We start from the raw sequence: 23848 nt of genomic DNA, 5'->3' as shown, positions 1-23848 counted from the left end.
TCACAATAAAAACACAGTAGATGAGTAAAGTACAATACTGGGATGGCGCATTACACAGCGAATGCATGCTCCCCCATTCAACTAAATTAACCGAGTGGAGAATAGATATCGATAATCAACTGATTGAAACAATTACGATTAGAATAATGATACAGGAATAGTTCGACGATCACGTACCTTCGTGAATTATCCAATGCTTTTGATGTTGTTTTTTGTTTTAAAAATGACGCTAATAAGTTGCTAATCAACATTATCTATGTACATTGATGCTATTTCTTCTCCTGAACTACATATCTAACAAATGTGAAAGTTCCTCTCTTTGCAGAATGCTATCTTTACATTTCCCCATTTACAAACGATGTCTACATTTATATATTCCATGCAAACCGATGTTCACCTTTAATCAACTAACCAATATCACTGTTTTAAAATTGCCATCATTTATCCCTGTATATAGGATTATTCCATTTTAATTATGAAAATATCTCACCATGGAAAACAACGGGATTATCAGTTATCTCTTGATTAGTTATGCAACATGAGATCTAACTTGCATCTAATTATCTGAATCTCCTCCTAAAGTACCTAATGTATGCACAGTGCCGTTCACTTCAAATCAACATACTAATGTAGCTGTTATGAAATTGCGAACATTTATCACTAACTATATGACTTTACTTTATTAATCCTGAAAATATTTCGCCATAGAAAACAACGGATATATCAATCATTTCTTGATTAGTCATGCAACTTAAGTTCTAATCTGCATCTGATTATATGAATTTCCTCTTAAACCTTCATGCACCAAATCATAAAATTAAATGGGTTTTCCTTGAGCTATCAGGAGATTAAAAATAATGTAGATCTGCAAAACCATTTCTTCAATACTTCCAGTCGGCGTCGTTACGTCACGATGCAGATCCCTGTCTAGTGTTAGGCTTTTGTAGCGTACTCGGGTCCGTAGAAGGCGGGAGGCCTGTCCAGTGTTAGGCTGTTGTAACGTACTCGGGTCCGTAGAAGGCGGGATGCCTGTGCAGTGTTAGACTGTTGTAGCGTACTCGGGTCCGTAGAAGGCGAGATGCCTGTCCAGTGTTAGCCTGTTGTAGCGTACTCAGGTCCGTAGAAGGCGAGATGCCTGTCCAGTGTTAGCCTGTTGTAGCGTACTCGGGTCCATAGAAGGCGAGGTTCTTGTCCAGTTTGGCCTCCAGCGAGCGGAAGGACGGCCGCTCGGCGGGCTTCCATTGCCAGCACTGCAGCATTAAGTCGTACCTGGGCAAAAAGGTACATCTAGCGATCTTTATGTGAACTGCAGCCCCCTTAGGCCTAATTGCCTTGTGACATAAGGTTATTTACAAAACGTGGATCACACGAGATATAACTGTACTGTGATGTCTCAGTTTTAAGGAACAATTATCAGCTAACAGCGATATCTTTTACACGACTATTACTCCGGCAAGCATGCAGTTTTATAGCTGGTGAGCAGGATAACTTGAAGAGTCACTAAGTGCATTTTCATCACCATCAACAATCAACATCGGTGCTTGCTGTTTTTTGGCGACGCCTCAGGGGCGAGCCAAATTTTTACTATTGTTTGCAGATTGCAAGAATTCTAGGAATTGTACAGGAATGTGAAAGTCCATGGGACGATAACTCAAGAATGCCTGGATGTATTGTCTTCATATTTTGTAGGTGGGTAGGTCTGTGGGAGACCTTGTAATGATTGGATTTTGGGCCCCCTAGCGACTTTCTATGGTACTGCAGGATAACTTTCACTTTTCAAATCTCGTCTTCTGAACATGCTATAGTCATGATTTCTAAGTGGTGGATAGCTCTTTGTTAGGAAAATATGTCCTGTAGATTTGGACCCCCTAGTTTTTTTTGAAACTGCAGGAGCTGATTTCGACTCAAACTTTGAAAGAGAATAACGCTAGAAGGGAGTGACGGATCATCATAATTTTTGGTGTGTAGATAGCTTAAGTAATGATTTACATAATCATATGCAAATTATGCAAATCAATATCTGATTTGCATAATTGATGAGGACAGTTAATAAATCAGCTGAATTCTATTATAGGACTCTCAAACACATGACATAGGTAACTGAGAAAGAGATAAATATCGATAGATATCAATTATGTAAATTGATACTTAATTTGCATAATTAATGACAAAATACTATAAATCCATAGTGGTAAATGATGGGGATTTCATTTTTGCACCATTTGGAAGTTAAGTAAATGTGGCCACTATTAGACACAAATCTTGCTTAGAGGGCCTCATTTCCATAATTTATGAGGAAATGGTATGATATCTTTTTTGTGAAAACAAGATTTTCATACATTGGACAACTTGTGTTATTTTGGTAGAGAAGGTGATCGACTGATATGATTTATGCGAGGTCCTTTTTTGTATGTGGGCTAAAAACGAAAACTTTAACAGAGATTACCGTCGCCATGGCAACATCTTTTTATGTTGCCAATCTTGTTATGCGTGATTCCACTTCAATGATCAAACATATCCGATTGCTTACTATCAGAGTGTAGAAACCAGCAGACTTAATTTTTTCCTTTGAATTGCAGCATTACAATACAGACTTACATGGCTTGCGGACAGTCTTCGGGTCGGCGCATCCTGTTACCAGACTTTAGGCGTTCTTTCATGTCCGCCACCGCCACACCAGGGTACGGATCGCCCCCTAGCGTGCATATCTCGTATAGCACTATCCCGAAGGACCACCTGTTACAGAAAGTTGATGTAAGATGATGAATGGTTTATTAAGAAAACTTACACAAACTGACAGTGGCGGTCAAATTCATGACCGAATTGGAGTCAGACTTACACAAGTATCATAATCAAGCGACTAGTTAAAATCTGGTGACATATCTAAAATCATCCAACGTTAGATAAAACAGTACATTTAAAAACCGGACTGTAAGACGACAACAAGGGTCCAACAGTGCGACATTCCGACAGAGCGTACGTGTGCCATGCGGTAGTACATGTACATGTGCAATATTTCTGGATCTTTTTACAACGATAATACACATACACATATTATCTACATATACATATGGTGTCATACAATGTCCATCACTTCTTGCAGTTCATTCAGTAACTTAGTCATCGCTGGGATGGCACTGGTCATGTATCGTTTAGTCCCAGTGGGCTGTTGGTAGCGTGCAGAGACAAGAAAAATTAAATGCATGGCATTTTAGAATGTGGTTCAAGCTTCCTGATACAGATATTATGATAAGACTACTCACACATCGCTCTGTGTGGTGTAATGTTAGGGTTAGTGTCTGGATACCATACTTACACAGTAGATATTATCATAAGGCTACTCACACATCGCTCTGTGAGGTGTAATGTTAGGATTAGTGTCTGGACATCATACTTACACAGTAGATATTATCATAAGGCTACTCACACATCGCTCTGTGTGGTGAAATGTTAGGATTAGTGTCTGGACATCATACTTACACAGTAGATATCATCATAAGGCTACTCACACATCGCTCTGTGTGGTGTAATGTTAGGATTAGTGTCTAGACATCATACTTACACAGTAGATATTATCATAAGGCTACTCACACATCGCTCTGTGAGGTGTAATGTTAGGATTAGTGTCTGGACATCATACTTACACAGTAGATATTATCATAAGGCTACTCACACATCGCTCTGTGTGGTGTAATGTTAGGATTAGTGTCTGGATAACATACTTACACAGTAGATATCATCATAAGGCTACTCACACATCGCTCTGTGTGGTGTAATGTTAGGATTAGTGCCTGGACATCATACTTACACAGTAGATATTATCATAAGGCTACTCACACATCGCTCTGTGTGGTGTAATGTTAGGATTAGTGTCTGGACATCATACTTACACAGTAGATATCATCATAAGGCTACTCACACATCGCTCTGTGTGGTGTAATGTTAGGATTAGTGTCTAGACATCATACTTACACAGTAGATATTATCATAAGGCTACTCACACATCGCTCTGTGAGGTGTAATGTTAGGATTAGTGTCTGGACATCATACTTACACAGTAGATATTATCATAAGGCTACTCACACATCGCTCTGTGTGGTGTAATGTTAGGATTAGTGCCTGGACATCATACTTACACAGTAGATATTATCATAAGGCTACTCACACATCGCTCTGTGTGGTGTAATGTTAGGGTTAGTGCCTGGATATCATACTTACACAGTAGATATCATCATAAGGCTACTCACACATCGCTCTGTGTGGTGCAATGTTAGGATTAGTGTCTGGACATCATACTTACACAGTAGATATTATCATAAGGCTACTCACACGTCGCTCTGTGAAGTGTAGGCTTCCCCACCCTCCAGCCGCTCCGGCGCCATCCATTTCCATGGGATCTTCTGAAGTCTGTCCTGTCGCCGGTAACCTCGGCTGTAGATGTCTTCTGCCAGCCCGAAGTCGGAAATCTTCACCTTCAGGTCTTCCCCGACCAGGACGTTCCGAGCGGCCAGGTCTCCGTGGACGTAACGAGACCGGGCGATGTGATCCTGAAACAGGAACGGCCACGCAAAGGTCCGCTGTATTACATCACTCTGGTGTAGGAGATAGGATCTGAGTATCTAGTAGACCACATAGTGAGTAGGGCATCTGTTATTGATTAGTTTGCAATAAAGGGCAGCGGCCCAGACCAGACTCCAGAGTGTGAGCATCTATCCTTTCCTACACTGGTCCTACTCACTATGTGGTCTACTGAATACTCAGATCCTATCTCCTACACTAGCCTGAAATCCAGCTAGCTAGCGCGGGAATTAAGTAGATGCAAAGCATTTCATGCATTTCTGATTATAACCTAAATTTCTTATGGTGATACTCACCATGCCTCTAGCGATCTGCCGGGCCACCTGGTACATCTGTATCACCTCGAAGTTGAAGATCTCGTCTCGAGGTTCGTCAGAGGTCTCTTCCTGTAGAAAAGCACAATATTCAATAACACTAGTTCAGTACTACGTAGTGGCAGTAGTAGTGCGTTTGTATGTACGTATTTATTTGGAAGCAGACCAACTAACTAAAGCAACTTCCAATGTGTCAAAAACAACAATTGGTTGCGAAACGTTCTAGATGTGGTTTTGTCAGAATGACGCTTCAATGTTCCATTTAAACATTTCTAAATGTCCCTCAAAGTTAGGGAATGACCTGCAACGTTCTTTATTGCTCAACGTACTTTTCACCTTTCAGAGTGACAAAATAACAATGTTGCTCACCTCCCGGCATTTTAGCAAGAAGCTCTTCAGGTCTCCGTACGGCATGAACTCCGTGATGAGATACAGATGGTCTCGCACCACCGTGCAGCAGTTGACCAGACCCAGCAGGTTCTTATGAACCCCCAGGTCCACAACTGAACGGATTTCCTCCAGGAAACACAGCTTGTCGTCCTCACTGGCGTTTTCTGTAATTAGAGCACAACATTCAAACTGGCTTGAAAACCTGTGAAGGAAATTTAGTTACAAATCACGACAAGAAAAAGAAGAAAACATACAACATGTATCTGGTCATCAGCTAAATATCATGTGGCTTTCGAAAGACTAAATTAGCATTGTAAGTGCATGCTTATCAGAAGTTGTTGTGATTCCTTATTTTGCAAGTTTCTCGCAAATACCGCGCTCCATATACCCGAATAGATACATGTCTATCACCAACCTCTCCCTTTGTAACGTTATGTTCAATTCAAACACAACATCTAGTCGCGTGTAGACTAGAACTCGTTCAAATTCTAACGAAAATTGCGTTGAAATCTAGTTTAAAACGCATACTTGTCCTACTTAAAACACTATTATACACAAAGTTTTGTACAAAACCTTTCACAGTTTTGACGACGACGTCCTCCGTCTCGTCGTCCCGCGTCAGGGTTGCCCGGTAAACGAGGCCGAACGCCCCGCTGCCGATCCTCTCGCCAAGCGTCACCCGGCTGGGGTCGACCTCGAGCTTCGGGAACTGTGGCCTGGGGGGAACCAGCGGGACCATCTCCGCCAGTCTCCTCCTGTGGACTGAACAACAGCATGGGGCAAATTCATTGTCTGTTTGAGGAACAACTTTACTATTCGATTTTCTTCTTTTAACATACCTGCCATCTCATCCTTGTGCGTTTTTATAAGACACGCACGACAAATATGTCAACTTCTGGTCTTGTGAGTGTCTGTGCAGTAAGGTAAAAATGCCTACTGTAAATGCAGAAATATTCGCGGTGGTTTTATGTTCGCGGTTTTCGCGGCGACCGTTTCACCGCGAATTTAAAGCCACCGCGAACTTTTGCTCTAGCAGTATATCACTATAGCTCTGCCGCGAAATTAAAACCACCGCGAACACTCCAATTTCGCCTTAGCGCGAAATAAAAACCACGCGAACTTAAGTGCATTTATTTCAGTGCGCGCGAACACACATGAGGATGAAATTTGGTTTCAACAATACTCGTCCCAACCGTTAACTCCTTAGGTAGAATATGCCATGAAAATGCTGTATCACATCGCGTATCTGTGACGCCTCGTCAAAGGTGTACTATGGCATAAACGGCATGGAACGTCTGGATCAAAGACGAACTATAATTTCCAACAAAGAAAATGAACTAACTTATGAATTTTCGACCGATCAACTCCAGCCTTTGTCAATGAATGAGCAATCCATCGCCACGTTACGCACTTGACTCCGTGAGTAGTGGGTCGGTGTGGCGTAATGGTGAGAGCATAGGGCTGCCAAACAACGTGGCCCGAGTTCGATTCCGGCTCTCCCCCAGACATGTCTGGACATGCACCCGACGTTGTGCCCTTGGGAAAGGCACTTAACACAAAATCCCTCACTTCACTCAGGTGTAAATGAGTACCTAGCTTTGTCTAGGGACGTCCCTCGGATAGGACGTTAAATGGAGGTCCCGTGTTTGGGGAGAGCCACACCCCGCGCACGTAAAAGAACCCACCACACCTTTCGAAAAAGAGTAGGGGCATGCCCCGGTGTGCGATGGTCCAAAAACCTACAGTCGGCCGCACATGGGTTCGCCCTTAATAATAGCCTCTGGCTAGTTGGGTAACCCTGGCAACATGCCGAACCAATAAATAAAGTAGTGGGTCGTATGTCTTCATAACGTCAAAGAAGAAGTGGATAGCTCATTTAGGTTTGATTACCCTGACAGTAAATGTTAGTAAAAAAAAGATTCAATTTACAAACTACTGTCATTATGAGGAAGAAAGAAATCTCACTCACCTAGTGTATCATCTGATTGCGGGCTGTCTTCCCTTTTCCTCCTCCTCCTCCTCCTCCGTCTCCGGAGGACCATGAAGACGACCGCTGCCACAATCAGCGCGATGCCGGCACTGGTGCCGCCGATGATGGCTCCGATGGACGTGGAACTCTGTTCTGTAAGAACAGTATAGGCGTTATAACATGTAATTTTATAATAACTTTTCAGTTTGCTTTCTCGCACCAGATCGGCAATATCGGCAGTGGTGCCGCCTGTTCTGTAGGCGTTGTATGTTCTATAACAACGGGGTTTGTTCAATATCGGCACTGGTGCCGCCTGTTCTGTAGGCGTTGTATGTTCTATAACAACGGGGTTCGTTCAATATCGACACTGGTGCCGCCTGTTCTGTAGGCGTTGAATGTGCTGTAACAGCGTTTTTTGTCAATACCGGCCACTGGTGCCTGTGACGAGAGATGCTAAGTCCACCCGAAGATTGGTATATGCTCATACTTTCTTGGTTAGATGTATAGAGAGATATAAACATACCTATACATAATAAAGACAATGAAAGTAGAAACAAGGAACAGTTTCTTGAACTCACGACTGCATGTTGGAATTTCTCGGTCCCAACGTCTGTTTTGGCAGACAGCAAAGGAGCTACCTACAAGCTCATACCCGGTGTCACAGGAGAACTGGATAGCGTTCCCAGAGCAGTAGCCGTCATCAGCGGTGATCTGGCCGTTCATTATCCCGATTGTATTGTTGCAGCAGGTCCCTGGAATTAAAGTAATCATTACAGGATAAAGTCTGTTAATTTCATTTCCAGCAATATCAAACTTCTTAGAATCACGAATCTTGAATACGACTTTACTTGAAATGATAGCTCATCTGTGTTGGTGGAAGTCATTCTAAATCAGAGTTGGACTGCAATTGCCAACACAATTGCAAGAATTGGACTTACCCACATTTTAGACTGATCAGCTCCAGTCTTTGTCAAGGAATCCTTTCCCTGACTGGAGCTGATCAGCATGAATACGACTTTTTGTCGACTGTACTGCAGCCACCCAATGATGACGATACTGGTAATTTTCATGTATTTTCTACCCGGAATAGCTTTAGGAGCTAGAGCTTACACAACCCTACATGATGACGAAGAACCAATAGAAATGAGTCATGCCGATGACGTCATCATGAATTTCACAACATAAACTAGAGTTCCTCGAACACATTATCTTCGCCAAATAGTCAAGGCTTATTATGGATAGTGATTCATATTTACATGCTTTGATATCACCCCCTGAAAATTTGATCATACACCATGTGCTGTTTGTAAGTTTTGAGGGGGGGGGGATAGGGTTAAAAATCATTTGGTGGTACAGGACTAGTGTACAATGTAAGTGTCTTGTGTGCTGATATATGTTAAAACTGGCCGTGAAAAAATGAGTATGTTGAAATTATGGGCCTTCAAAGGTTTGAAATTGCAGTGTCGTAAGTTGAATGTGACGATGAAATGGTGCAGTCAATATATATGAATACATGCCCGTAGCCAGGGGGGGTTCGGGGGGTTCGGACGAACCCCCCCATTGGCTTGAAGGTCCACTTTCACAGGCTTGAAGGTCCACTTTTTAATGTTCAAGATTTTTTTCAAGGTGGACTTATTTCTATCACCAGCAATGCCACTGAGGCTAGGATCCTAGAAAAAACTTTGTCTCTGATTTTTCCTCTGAAATTCTCTCAAAAACACAGGAAATACCCTTTCAGAAGGTTCAATTCTTAGAAATTGAAACGCTCAAGGGTCCACTTTTTAACTTCTAAGGTTGTTTTTTTTCAAGGTGGATCTATTTGAATAACAAACGGAGCTGAAATCCTAGAAAAACTGCTAACTTTGTCTCTGATTTCTTCCTTTGAAATCCTCTCAAAAACACAGGAAATGCCATATCAGAAGGTTCAAATTTTAAAAATTTCCCGGGGGGGCATACCCCCGGACCCCCCTAGGAAGCTCGCGCCTGCGGCGCTCGTCTCGCGCCTACGGCGCTCGCTGGTCCCTTAAAAATTAAAAAGAACCCCCCCATTCAAAATCCTGGCTACGGGCATGGAATAAGAATAGAATAAATCTCTATTCCATGTCATACACATTTTGAAAGACATAGTACATGTGACTTAACCGTACCTAGCAGTGGTGCAGTTCTGGAGCAATGTACTCTCTATTAAAAGCAGAGCCGTGTTTTTGACATGTTTTAGGTGTTTTGTCGGGCTTTCTATTTTGTCCTCTTTTCGTTATGTCGCCAACGTGCTTTGGACAAACATGCCTAAACTAAACATGTGAAAAAACAGCCGGACCCACACCTCTGCTTGGAGAGCAGTGCTCTATTTGTTTATTTGACCTATTTTCCCAGGCCATCTGTTTGTAAGACCTGTTTTCGGGGAAACCGTCACATGTTTCAGGGTCCCAATATGAAATACATCAAACTTTCCTTACTAATTATGCCAATTATATCCTGATTCGCCTAATTAGTCGTTTATTATGTAAAGCACCATCTGCGCTATCTGAATACCAAACGTCACGACGATCTGTCGACCCCTTCTCAAGTTATTCATGTCCGAAGGTCAAAACAAAAACACCCACTGCAGTTCCAAACAAGACGCTAGGGGGCCCAAACTTTCACAACTTACTTCCTATAGCATGAACTATCTACCACACAAAAATCATGACCATAGCACTTTCAGAAAATATGTCCCAAAATTTTGAAGCTCCGCTGCAGTACCTTAAGTACCCGCTAGAAGGCCCATTATCGAACTTGACCTTCCTTTCTGTAAACCCTACCCATCCACTAAATATCATACAGATCCATCGACAGCTTCTTGAGTTATGCTGGCGACATACAAATACAGATCCACACAAAGCCCGCTGCAGCACCAACGGAAAATGCCAGGGGAACCATTTTTGAACTTGACCTCCGTTTTTACAACATCTTCATACCTGCAAAAAATTATGAAGATCCATCAACGTTTCCGTCACTTTTTTTGCCTACATACAAACACAAAAAAATTCAAAGTCTGCTGCAGTACTGTTAAAAAACGCAAGGGGAACCATTTTCGAACTTGACCTTCCTTGGCACAACCACTACACACCTACCAAAAATCATAAAGATTCATCGAAGCTTTCTTGAGTTATGCTCCTGACATACATACAGACCCACCTAACAGATTTTTCAACCGAAAACATAATCTTCCCCGAGTACAAGTACTCGGCGAAGATAATAACGGTTGTTTTCTCACGTTGGCAAGTCGGAATCTCCCCGCTCCAACTCCCGTCCTCTTGGCAGGTGGCGCTGCCGACGAGCTCGTACCCAGGGTCGCAAGTGAACTGGATGTCGTTCCCAGAGCAGTAGCCGTCGGGAGCGGTGATCTGGCCGCTCAGGAGTCCTATGTTGTCGTCACAGCAGATACCTTCAGGGAAAAGAAATGAAAAAAGTGATCTCGATCCAGTTTAGCTCAAGTGAACTCAATGAACAGATGAGCTAATCTTCCACTGGTCGTGACAGAGAAGACAGACGCTATGTACAGTATTTACAGGTTCATTGTACCGGGGAAATTCCCCTAGCTCTTTTCGACAAGCACAATGAACAGTGGACCACGGCTTAACGTCCCGTCCTAAGGACTGCGACCCTTTCCAGTAGCGTGCATGTCGGATGAGCGACACAGCCGGGATCGAACCCGGGGCTTCTAGTTCCAGAGGCAAGATCGCTAACCACTGGACTACGCAAGCTACGTGCAGGGAACAAGCAGGTATTGAAAAAACATTGGAGCACAAGGAAAACGAACATTTCTAAAGGGCTGAAAAAAAGGGTTCCACGATGAAAGGTGTCAGCCAGACACGACTCCCATTTTTCTCGAAAGAAAACTAGCTTCCGTGAAAACTAACTTCCTTGATGGAATTGATTAGGATGGTATAATAACAAATTAGCAATAAAGTAGAGAAAGAATAAATATAATCGATGTAAAGTTTACAAATGGCATTACAGGAAGTGGTGTAATAATAAATGTATTGCACATTTTGGCTTATACTTCATGTTGTATATTCTATCCGATGGTGTGACTTGAGTTATACGCTTCATGACAATCGCACACTGACGCTTTTAGTCCAGGAGGAGATACCTTAAAAAACTGGTCTCGTAGCACAGCCTGTATATATTTAGTCCACTATCATAGAATGATAGCTTGATGTCCCTTGGTCATTTTAAGGTATGTTGTTCTATGGTCCAGGTGGGACATCATGGTTCCAGGGCTCTTTGTGCAAATTTATGCAAATGAGGCAATTATGAATTGAATAAAAAACAGCATAATTCGTTGGATACCTGTCCGAATGAAATCAAACTTGGAGAAAGTCACAAGCAACAGGAGAGTGTTCATATTGAGCCTCTTTCCTTTTCATCGCTCTCGCGTGTGGAATATTAGAGCTGTGTTTTGGATTTGGATCTTATTGGAATTGCAACAGTGCAATAATTTGTGGGCATGCCCAGCAAAGGTAAAATCACTTGCATACACGTCTCTAGTAATACCAAACCTTGAATATGCTGCAACAGTTTGGGATCCATACACAAAGAAGGATATAGATAAACTGGAGAGGGTGCAGAACCAAGCTGCCAGATTCTGCACGAACAACTATGAAAGGGGCGCTAGTATAACAAATATGAAAGCAGACCTGCAATGGATGTCACTTGAGGACAGGAGAACAATGTCCAGACTTTGCATGATGTACAAGATGACTAATAAACTTGTGGACGTACCGACTGATAAGTATCTAATGCCAGCTCAGAAGAGAACTAGAAATAGTCATGCTTTTAAGTACCAGAGTTATCAGCCAAGGATTGATGTGTTCAAAAATTCGTATTTCCCGAGAACCATAGTAGAATGGAACTCGTTGTCATCAAGTACTGTAGGAGCTTCCTCACTAAGTAGCTTTAAAGAACGGTTGCAGTCAGATATGCAAAAACTAGGTGTAACAGACCGTTCGGTGTAATATGACCAGCTGCCTCCCCGCCGCGTGCCTGCGAAGCTGGTGTGTTACGCCTAATGGCGGTTATACCGGCTATATAGATACAGATACAGATACAGAATACACGTGGGACACAGGCAGCTATTGCTGATGTCGTGACCCACACACATAATATAGCCGTTTTTACACTTGGCTGGAGTGGGGAAAGTCGTGTTAAGTGCCTTTTTCCCAAGGGCACAAGATCGGTAGCGTCAGGGGATTCGAACCCGGGACACTTGGGTTCTGGGCCGAAAACCCTGCCGTTACGCCACACGACCCCGAGCTGTGTTTTACCTGAAACATAGACCTTGACCTCGCAAAGGGACAACCTGATGGTGGTGTCGGCGTCCCCCGGTGACGTCACCTGTACCGACACGTAGCGGCCGAACATCGGCGGGTCACAGGTCACCACGGTGTCCTGACGGTGTCCACATTGGCCATTCTGGGTGAAGTCATCGTTCGGGCCAACCCGTACCGTAAAGATGTCTCCTGTGAAAACAAGAAAAACAAATGTACTCTGATGACAGGTTGAAATTACTCTCCAAGCAGAGCATGGGTTTCGGCTGTTTTTTTGACGTGTTTTTAGGCGTTATTGTCGGGCTTTCTACTTTGTCATTTTTTTTGTCTCGCAAACCCAAGGGAAACAAAAAAAAATGACAAAGTAGAAAGCCCGACCATAACGCCTAAAAATACGTCAAAAAACAGCCGAACCCCATGCTCTGCTTGGAGAGTAGTTGAAATGAGCAAACTGTTAAGTGAGTCAGAAAAATGGTGTGCGTCACCTTCAGTAGAGAAACCAATAAACACCTTTACACGGCAGAATAGGCAAGGGATAGGTATATAACAGTTTTGCGTCAGAGAGGAAATTATATCTGGTAATTTAATTCTTACGAATTGCCAGGTGTTTGTGCCACTCTTACTTGTTTAGGGTGATTTTCTCACTTAAGTTTACTGAGGAGGCTGTCATCTGGGGTTTTTTTTCGAAAGTGGACTTTCTGCTACTTAGATTCATTCGAATTGCCAGGTGTTTGTGCCACTTGTGCTGAAAATATAACTAAGAAGACGTACTTGTAAAAGAAATGACAACTACATAATAGGATCCTTCTTCAGCCAAATAAAGAAAAATGAATACAGCCAAATGAAAAGTATTCAGCCAAACAAATCAAATCAAATCCATCTTTTGATCGGCTTGAGTACATAATTTTTGAAGGTGGAGGGTGGATGGCCACGGTTTTGTGTTTGAGGCCTCAGAGTGACAATAACAATTACAATTACTATAATGACATCAGCATTAGCGTATCAATACATGCAGCTGTAACCTTCCGCGCAGAAACAGCATGGCCAGTAGTAATACCCAGCCAAGTCCACCTTCCACCATGGCTGGTGTTCCAGGCGTGTTGCCGCGCACCCATCATCGATAAAACCATTCGCGTATAGATAGCATGTAGCGGCAACCGTTCGTGTAGAAACAACTTACCAAAATCGGAGTCAAAGTCGAAGACAAAGATGACCCGGCTGACTGTGTAGTTTCCCGCCAAGTCCACCCTCCACCATGGCTGGTGTTCAGCGTCTGTTACAGCGCACTCATTAGTGGAGCCATCCACCGCCCTTGCAGCTCCATAAGATGGGTCGCCGATGAAGATGGAACTCTGCGTTGCATTCTTTCCAAGGGCCAAGTTAGCTTCTGCAAGTGAACAGTGACCCAAAGTCATGGCGACTTATTTATACTGAGGTCTTCTAGCATTTCATGACATGAAGTAATAAACACGTGCTGGCCTACTGCCCCCCATACTGGCCTGCTGCCCAGCCGCTAGGTCCTGTGGAACGCGCAGGCGGGAAAAAGGTCGGTTTGGCAGGATGGTTGAAGGTCTTCATCTTTAAAGCTAGCTTTCCAAGTTTCAGCTATCTTGGTCATCTTTGCACAGCTCAACAAATTTCTGCTATCCTCTGGGTCTTGGGGCCTTGTAATCAGACAGTGAGCGGAGGACTAGATGACCTGTTTGTCGGAGTTGGAAGTTGGAACGCAGATCGCACGTGTCAGAAACACTATTTTCGTCCCTGAAGGAGAAATATACCCACAGCATGCATTCCCGTAGGGGGTAGCCTTGATACACTACCTACTACTGGTCATGGGGCAGTCCGGCTTTAAGCAACCTAAAACTACGTCACATATATCGCACGATGTACCTGCGATAGATCTTTATCCGTGGCATAGCGCCGTGCGTCGTGCGTATGAGGGAAATCGGGTACAACAGTTTAAATCTATAAAGTCGTGGTCGCAAACGTCGTAGGTCATCGTATGTCCCCAATAACTACATCGAACTCTCCTTGCACCTGAGTTAGAAAGTAGTAGGATAGACAGTAGACTTAGATAAACGTCATGTTTGTCTAGCAAACTGAAAGAATTCACCTTGTACCCTACATTTCACTCCCCCAAACCTCGTTCCACACATCATTATGAGGAACCCGTGCAATGTATTATAATGACTTTTGCACATTCACTGATGGGTTTGGGCCATTGCAGGTATTTTGAAGCTTTTCTCCGTTCTAGATACATTACTCCAAAATGCCATTGTCTCATTACTATGAAATGGTTGGAGTTTGTGGAGGCCTTGTTGAAACGTGTTTAAAAAAGTTAACAAACATCTTACCTATGTCACAGAATGGGCCAGTCCAGCGGACGTTGCAAGTACAAGTTCCCTCTGCACTTCCCGTGGTGCAGTCCCCGCGGCCACGGCAAACCGCGCCTGCCTCAACAGTTGTCAGCGCGTCGCCTTTCATGTGGGGAGGGGAGCTGCAGGTAGGGCCATCGACAACTAACGCGCGCAGACGTGCCGAAGTCATCAGACCATGCAAACTGCAGTCACACCTCCAGGGGTTTCCAGCTATGCGAAGGAATTCTAGAGTCTGAAGACGGGCGAGATGTGAGAATGCTTCAGTGGGGAGACTCCAGAGGTTATTGTTGGACAGGTAAAGCCTTTCCAAACTGGTCAGATTTGAGAATACTCCATCCGGGAGATCAGCTAAATCATTATTAGAGAGATCCAGCCGCTTCAGGCGGGTGAGACGTGAAAAGGCTCCGGCAGGGAGAACGCTGATGTTGTTGTCGGACAGATAAAGCCTCTCCAGGCTGGTGAGGTTGGAGAAGACTCCGCCAGGGAGATCGCGGATGTCGTTGTTGCGCAGATGAAGCTCCTCCAGGCTGATTAGGTGGGAGAACACTCCGGCAGGGAGAACGCGGATGTTGTTGTCGGACAGAAAAAGCCCCTCCAGGCTGGTGAGATTGAAGAATACTCCGACAGGGAGATCGCGGATGTCGTTGTTGCGCAGATCAAGCCACCCCAGGCTTTTAAGGTTGGAGAAGACTCCGACTGGGAGAACGCGGATGTTGTTGTTGTTCAGACGAAGCTCCTCCAGGCTGGAGAGGTAGGAGAAATCCGCGTCAGACAGGTTCTGTATGTTATTGTTGTTCAGGTGGAGAAGAGTTGTACCCAGCGGTATGTTGGCGGGAACGTCGTTTAACCCCCGTCCGTCACAGTTCACCCGACGGTCAGACCCACAAACACATTTCTCCGGGCAGGTGAAGGCGGCCGTGACGACCCACAGGAGACCGAGGACACCGGCTGCAGCAGCTCCGCAGGTCGCACGGTTCTCCCGCATGATGCTGCTGCTGCTGCTGCAGAGACAACAAGAGTCTGAAGACACAAAATCTCCATGAAATTTGTTTTTATATAACATGTGTTTTATTTGCCTAAGTTATTTGTTGTTGCCGCTGGTTTTGTTTTATGTGCCTGTTGGGACCTGGGGAATTCTTGTCCTAGATATGAGGCTAACAGATGTGACAGGTGTGACAGGTGTGAATGGAGGTGTAGATATTCCTCATTACTTATGCAAATTCAGTCCCAGTTTGCATAATTTGAACTTCAGTTTGTACATCTCTGTCCAACCAACCTGCATACCAAATAACATGAAAATCTGTCGTTCCTTTCTTCAGTTATTCTCCTTAGAAGATTATTACAAATATGCCATTGCAGTTCCAGTGACACATACCAGGGGGCCCAAAATCGACCTTGACCTTTCTCCTTCTAACACCTATCCACATACCAAATACCATTACAATCCATCTACACGTTCTTCAGTTATGCTGACTTTGAGCATCCGGTGACACAAACATTCACACAGCCACGCAAACGCACGCAAAACAATATCTCCATGAAAAAGTATTTTTTATGCAGATCATGATTGATCAATAGCATCATTCCTGGGTGGTATCACTCTTTCGGAGCAACCCCTCCCTTGACTACCTTCAGTCTTTTCTAAGTCTCGCAGTTCTTGCCCATGTAGGACTCAGGTGTTTAACTAGGTTGTCTCTCGATCTGATACAGGGTCGCACAGGATAACCGATCCTAGTAAGTTAGAACTAATATAATTAGAGTCACAATTTAGACTAGATTAGTCACATGATGCTAGTATATAGTTACCCACCGTCTGTCCGTCCTTATCACGTCACATGTGCTTGAAATCAGCCTCCGGGCAAGAATTTACAATCAACCTTTCAATTGATACAGACTACATGTAGGAAATCAGTTATCCTGTTGCTCAGGTTCTTTAGGCCTTGGGTAGGGATATTACTTTAACAAGCAATGTATAAGTACATGTCATGTGATATTTTGATATGTTGCTCTATTGACATGTGATATTTTGATATGTTGCTCTATCCCATATGATTGTGTAATCAAAGTCATTTGTATGCACTTATTCGTTTGTATGTTTGTATGTAGCTTATTCGTTTGTATGTTTGTATGTAGCAGACCTTACGGAAGTCGCTGTGCTTTTGTTGTGTCAATAAAGATCTTCTTCTTCTTAAATTTTGTGCTCCTAGAAAAGTTAAGTTCCTTTTTGATAATCAGTTTACCAACACAGAAGAACCTTCATTCTAAGATGATAAACCATATAATAGATATAACAGAGCAAACAGTGTCAAGTCATTTCATGGAACACGGTTTTTTTTAAATTTCCTCATTAATTATGCAAATTAGAATCTGATTTGCATAATTATTGTCTAATCATATAAAGCATCACTTAAGCTACCTACCTACCAAAATCCACATGATTCGCCAACCCCATCTTGAGTTATAGTGTTTTTCCATTTATTATGCAAATGAGGTCTTCATTTGCATAATTGATTCATTTGCATAATAGATATTTCTTAAATACTTCTCTCTTCCCCAGTTACATATCTCACATGTTTGAGAGCCCTATTATGAAATTCGGCGGAAGAATAAACTCTCCTCATGAATTATGTAAATTAGATAATGATTTACATAATAATTATCTAATTAAGTAAACCATCACTCAAGCTATCTACGTACTAAAAATTATGATAATCTATCGAGGCCTTCTTGAGTTATTCCCTTTCAAAGTTTGAAACGAAATCGACTCCTGCAGTTCCAAAAAGCCGCTAGGTGGCCCAAACCTACATAACTTACTCTCCCTCCCTCCGAAGAGCTATCTGCCACTCTAAATTCATGACCACAGCATGTCCAGAACGCGAGATATCGAACCCGAAAGTTCTGCTGCAGTACCTTAACAAGCTGCTAGGGGGCCAATAATCTAATCATTTCCAGGTCGCATCAAGACCCACCCACATATCAAATATCAAGACAATTTATGCAGGCCCTCTCGACTTATCCTGCTAACCCACACACACACAAACGCTACCGAGAACATAACCTTCTTGGCGAAGGTAACAAGTAGACCTGCCATCACGACTACCACGGAATTCTGGAGGGAAAAGTGCCTTGTAACTAAGAAACAGACTTTATATAAACCATGTGTAGATTACTTCCACATGACAGGAGGGCGGAAGCCAGGCCTTCTGGAAGGGTCATCAGCCTGCCAGCCTAAGGGCCCTGTCACACTTGAGCGCACAAACGCCGCGTGTGAGCCGCGCACATACAGAATGCAATACGCAGCCGTACGCACAACAGTTGTGGATTTTCTTTATTGTTTTGACGAATGTGTGACTCACATTTCGCTATTCACATGTCAGATGTACCTCACGCACTCATCAAAACAATCGAAAACTATTCATAACGAATAACTTGTGTATTAGCGTAATTTCGTTGATACCCCAAACTATCATACCTACTGGGCCATATTGTGCGTATGGCGGCGTACATAAAACTTACACAAATCGACCGAGAAGCGTGTGATATGCATATTGTGCGCACGGCGGCGCACGGAAAAAAAAGTTAACGCGCAACTCACACGCAACGGCCACACGCACAAGTGTGACAGGGGCTTTAGGGCCCTCAGGTGCCCGATACAGTGACTAATGCTGCAATGACTCAAAATGATAACAGTTGGTCGTTTTCTTCTTGTGACTGAAAGTTTTGTTGTTCAGGTTTGTATGGGCATCAAGATGGCCGTCAAGGACAAAAATCAGTTCGCCTTACTCACTTCCGATTGCAGAAGGAAGCTGAAATTCCAAACACGTGCCCCTATCACATGTGCGAGAGGAACATCCTGAATTCAGAGCGTGACACATGCCCCTATATGTTACATGTGACAAGCCCGCCAGCGATTTTGCTCACCTACCGCGTCGCCCCCCTCCCCTCAAGCGACCCCCACCCTACAAGAAAAACTTGTGAATACACGGCATTTTTGAAGTTGCTCGATCCACTGCATGATCGCAAACTGCAGTTTTTAGCATGTTGTAAATTAGCAAATGTGATTGTGTTTAGATACAAGTGTGTTTAACTGTGTTGATGGTGTTTCGCACCGCAGCTGTGTGTTAACACGCACGCCATAAAAGGACCGTAAAATGCTTGGAAACTTATAATTAGCAGAAACTTAGGGAACACGTCACTGAACACGTGTTTGGTAGTTGATTTGGCACCTGTTGCATCCTTAACATATTCCTAGAAGAAACGAACCCACAGCATTGCCAAGTACACCCTCAGAATTATGAGAATAGCAATGAAATTGTACAAACTGCAAAGTAAGTTCACTTACTTGTACTTAGGAATTTCAGCTATTATGTAGGGTCACAATGAAGAAGTTGATTGACTCACCTCAGTACGGATGGTCTTGGTCTTCAGTCTTCAAACTATTAAGATTCTCAGGGAGTCTGTCCAGGTGTGTCCTTCAACCCAGTGCGCAGGTGGCATGACTACCTGAGGTTAGATACAGACGCTGAATTCGGGTCACACCGCCTACTGTTTTACATGCCCACAGGCGATACCACCCAGGCAGTAAGATGTGCCAGTCGTGTGAACATTATCTGTCTAAGTTTTCTGTAACACACTGGAAATTTCATTGAGGTCTTGAACCTTTGTTTATTCATGATAAGCTCAAATCGTCACGCAGGCCGCTTTTCATTGAGGTCATGAGGGAAGAGGTAAGGGTCAGATACAATATAACAGAGACACACAGTCATTTGAGTCCTAATAACTCTATCAACATATATCATTACATCTTTATGGTACAACAATATACAATTTCTGCAACATACAACATAAAATAGGGTGAAAGCTGGTTCAGAAACCAAATAGCCATTTGGAAAGTAACCTTGCCTTGGTTAATCATCATAATCGGTGATTTGAGCCCCGTGTATCGTGTAAGTCGAGCATGCTGCGTGTTGCGGGGACACTTCTCCCTGCAGACGTGAAATGCCGGAGGTTTGTTTCGGCCAACAGGTAGGACCTGGCCGCGCCCGTCGTCATAATGTTTACATTTTGGAATCGACGGTCTTCATAATCCATGTTACGTCAACCATTTCTTATCTATGTGAAAAGTGGAAATATAGGTTTCTGTGTGTGTGTGTGTGTGCATGAATGAATAAATGAATGAATGAATGAATGAAAACTTTATTACCGTGTCTTGTGTGTGTGTGTCTGTCCGTCTGTGGACTACTGTAGTCAGCGTAACTCAAGAACCTAATAATGGATCACGATGATATTTGGTATGTGGTCGGGTGTTGTGAAGCCAGAAGTCAAGGTCGATTATTGGCCCCCCTGGTATGTGACCTTGGTACTGCAGCAGAACTTCCGTTTTGACCTGGACGTGTAGTGGTCTTGATTTCTTGGTGGCAGATAGCTTGTGGTGTAATCAAGACGTTGTGTTGGTTTGGGCCCCTGGCAGCTTGCTCTGGGACTGCAGGGGCATTATTATAAAAGACTTCGTACCATTCTAGTCACATCTAACACACCAAATATGAAACCTATCCATTCAACCTTCTTATTTATTTATTGGCTCGGCATGTTGCCAGGGTTACCCAACTAAAGAAAAAAAAGGGCTTTGTGCGCATGTCCATTAACGGGGCCTGCATGGGGGGTCCCGACAACGCTCTACGCTAAAATTGGAGGGCCGGCTACACATAACGCTAAATTCAGGTAGCTTTTCTACACTCTACGCTAAATTCTGAAGCTTCCCAATGCATTATGCAGGACTCAAAAACCTAGCGGCTGAACTAAGGCGTCAAAGTTGGTGATGTATGAGGTTTGGAGGTGACATTAACATAGTCTTGGACATATAAAGTAACAATGATAACGGCCAGCTCCCTGTATAACTGATGCTGGAACATTCGGGGCACGGTCGTTCAAGCATCAAGAAGAAGAAGAATACTTCAGGTCTATTCTCAGTCAAAAGCTCTCCCGCGCACTAGCAAAAGTGTCAAACTTCTAAAAACAACTGTATCATCAAACAAACAGATGATAATTGAGTCCATATTTGTGCTGATCTTTGCCATCCATTTGGTTTCAAAAGGGTCAGACGCAGGTTGACACGGTTTATTATAGATAAATAATTACGGAGGGATCATTTGGGAGACTGTGATGTCGCAAAGCCGAATCTGCACATGTCTGCTCTACCCATGCGCGTAGCCAGGATTTTGTTCGTTTTTCTGGGGTAGATTATGGCACAAGCGAGCGCCGAAGGCGGGCGATTTATAGGGGGGGTCGGAAAATTGTCAAAATTCAACCCTCTGAGATGACAGTTCCTACATTTTGAGGATTTGAAAGTAAGAATCGAAGGCTGTCGATAACAGCGCTGACAAGTTCACTCAGACAAGTGAGAATGCATTAATTGACGTTTCTAACAAAAACCTCTTAGGTCTCTTCTGGCAAATGGTGGGACTTCAGCCAGAAACAACGGCGTATAAGTAATCTTAAAGTCACGATGGGACCTTTATATATGAATGAATGATTTATTGCACAACAATTGCATCAGTGACAATGTATGGCAAATTACAGACAACATAGGTAATACTTAACAATCTAGTTCTATACATGTATAAGAATATACTACTTACTATAATACTATATCTAGTGTGATCTATGGCCATTGCAACATGGAACTAATACAGACTAAGGGTTGTTTTTCTAGGCTAATTGTAATATATAGACCCCGGCTGTTTGCGTTGCAAGCTTTGTTTGCGCAATTGCCGACCTTTGAGACCACAATCCATTGATTACATCATGCCTGACATTTTAAATTAGGTCAACGACCTACAGGATGAGTCTCTTGGACTGTCATGAGTTGGCAACTTATGCGACACAGCAAATTTTAATGGTATACCTTCTCTGAAATTCAGTTCGAAATTCAGTTCGGAATTTTCAAAATTCAACCCTCTGAGATGACAGTTCCTACATTTTGAGGATTTCAAAGTAAGAATCGAAGGCTGTCGATAACAGCGCTGACAAGTTCACTCAGACAAGTGAGAATGCATTGATCATTTTTTTCGGCCACCTCTGAGTGCGTTTCTGCAGCGGCCTACGGCCTTGTTACTTAGAGAAATTCTAGCATTTTGTTTGATAAAGGTAACGTCAACATTACCACATGTAGCTGGCAGAACGGAAAAGGGCCGTATATCTTACCGCGCAAGGTCTATAGTCGTTCTCGTATGTGGCAGCGTAGAAAACGCATTTAGTGGAGAGCAGGATGCTCACTTATGTTCCCGCCAAGAAAAGCCTCGTAAGGCCCAATAGTACCTTGCAGGTCATAATGTACTAGGTTTAAAATCTCAATCTATGGCCATCTGTGGTCCAAGACGGCCAGTCCTTAACTTTGTTGATGGTAAGACAATCTGACTAGGAAGTGCAGCAGATACCCGTCTCGCAAGTCGGGTACCGGTCATCATCTGTAAAAGCGCACACAACTTACCGTAAAAATATCAGCTACTTCGCTCGAAACAAGCCTGACTGCTAACGTACACCTGCTCGTAAATCCAAAATAATCCCGTGTCTAGCACACTGTGGGATCATTCCCTAGTTGGGTATTCGGTGGATTGTTCCATTGTGTAGAAGGGGAGGAATGCAAAACAAGGCAGACTGCGGCCATGGCACTCGTTTGTGACTTAGAGCAAGGTTGTAAAAGTTTGACAGCTAGCGCTTCACGCACAATTCATCAACTACGTTTTACGCACAATTCCGGGTAGCTACTACGCATTACGTAGAATTAAAGTGACCAATAACGCTCTACGCAAAATACACCGATTACGCTCTACGTTGAATTGGAGGGGTCGGCAACGCTTTACGTAAAATTAAAACGGCCGATTACGCTCTACGTAAAGCCCCTGTCACACTTGAGCGTGTGGCCGTTGCGTGTGAGTTGCGCATTGACATTTTTCCGTGCGCCGCCGTGCGCACAATACGCATATCACACGCATCTCGGTCGATTTGTGTAAGTTTTATGTACGCGGCCAAACGCACAATATGGCCCAGTAGGTATGATAGTTTGGGGTATCAACGAAATTACGCTAATACGCAAGTTATTCGTTATAAATAGTTTTCGATTGTTTTGATGAGTGTATGAGGTACATCTAACATGTGAATAACGAAATGTGAGTCACACATTCGTCAAAACAATCGAAAAATTCCACAACTGTTGTGCGTACGGCGGGGTATTGTATTTTGTCTGTATGTGGCTCACACGCGGCGTTTGTGCGCTCACGTGTGACAGGGCCCTTAAATGGCATGCAGGCCCCCATTAACCGGTCCCTCCCCTATCACGACACAAAGACGATAATCTACTACAAAATAAGAGCATTGGAAACGGCAGGAAAGTCCCGGTATTTTTAGTCCGTGCTTCACAAATATCACCATTGTTAACTGATGACACCTGATCCACAGGTATTCACGATGACGTCAGGAGGTCATGAGTCACGGGGGATCCCCTTCCAGCGTCGGGACTTACCAGTACTTTCGTAGTGTAACGAACAACAAACCGGCCAACCAACACGACCGACGGTTCCGTAGGACAACTGGGCGACAAACTGAGGCGAAAATTCATCTGTTCGGCGCTTTCTCTCCTCTTTCTTCGGACTATTTTATACCCTGGTTGCGGAGAAAACTGCGTAATGCGGTCGTAACTACGCCTGTGTCTTTACAAGTCTAAAACTGCCGTGGAATAATCGGATCGTACAAAACAGCACAGCACAGCATGGCGATTCTGGCAGAAAAACTTCAGGGACTCCTGGAGATCTTGATCAATTCTCGGGTCAGAGGAAAGGTGGGTTTGGACATTGTGTTTCAAGTGGACCTGTTTGAGGAAGCAGTATGGTTCCGTGCGGTTCTTAAGTA

At 43.6% G+C, this 23848-nt stretch overlaps 1 protein-coding gene across 1 annotated transcript; it reads right to left on the bottom strand.

Annotated features, from left to right (window-relative positions):
* Positions 1–743: 743 nt before the first annotated feature.
* On the bottom strand, positions 744–15932 carry LOC136442120 (uncharacterized). The gene is made up of 12 exons (XM_066438746.1): positions 14918–15932; positions 13744–13950; positions 12561–12755; positions 10508–10678; positions 7830–8003; positions 7252–7404; positions 5856–6044; positions 5262–5446; positions 4875–4964; positions 4330–4547; positions 2599–2736; positions 744–1269 (listed from the first exon to the last, which is right to left on the bottom strand). The coding sequence occupies exons 1-12, from the start codon at positions 15924–15926 to the stop codon at positions 1146–1148; spliced, it is 2853 nt and encodes a 950-aa protein (XP_066294843.1). The 5' UTR covers positions 15927–15932; the 3' UTR covers positions 744–1145.
* Positions 15933–23848: the final 7916 nt, after the last annotated feature.

This window comes from Branchiostoma lanceolatum, chromosome 9, assembly GCF_035083965.1.
Source record: "Branchiostoma lanceolatum isolate klBraLanc5 chromosome 9, klBraLanc5.hap2, whole genome shotgun sequence".
Taxonomy (NCBI): domain Eukaryota; kingdom Metazoa; phylum Chordata; class Leptocardii; order Amphioxiformes; family Branchiostomatidae; genus Branchiostoma; species Branchiostoma lanceolatum.
This window is presented reverse-complemented; position numbering and strand designations above follow the sequence as displayed.

Coding starts and splice junctions, on each gene's coding strand:
- LOC136442120 (XM_066438746.1), bottom strand. CDS start 15,926: ATGCGGGAGAACCGTGCGACCTGCGGAGCTGCTGCAGCCGGTGTCCTC. Junction 13,951..14,917: donor TGGCCCATTCTGTGACATAG/GTAAGATGTTTG, acceptor GTTCACTTGCAG/AAGCTAACTTGGCCCTTGGA. Junction 2,737..4,329: donor TACACTTCACAGAGCGACGT/GTGAGTAGCCTT, acceptor TTTCTGTAACAG/GTGGTCCTTCGGGATAGTGC.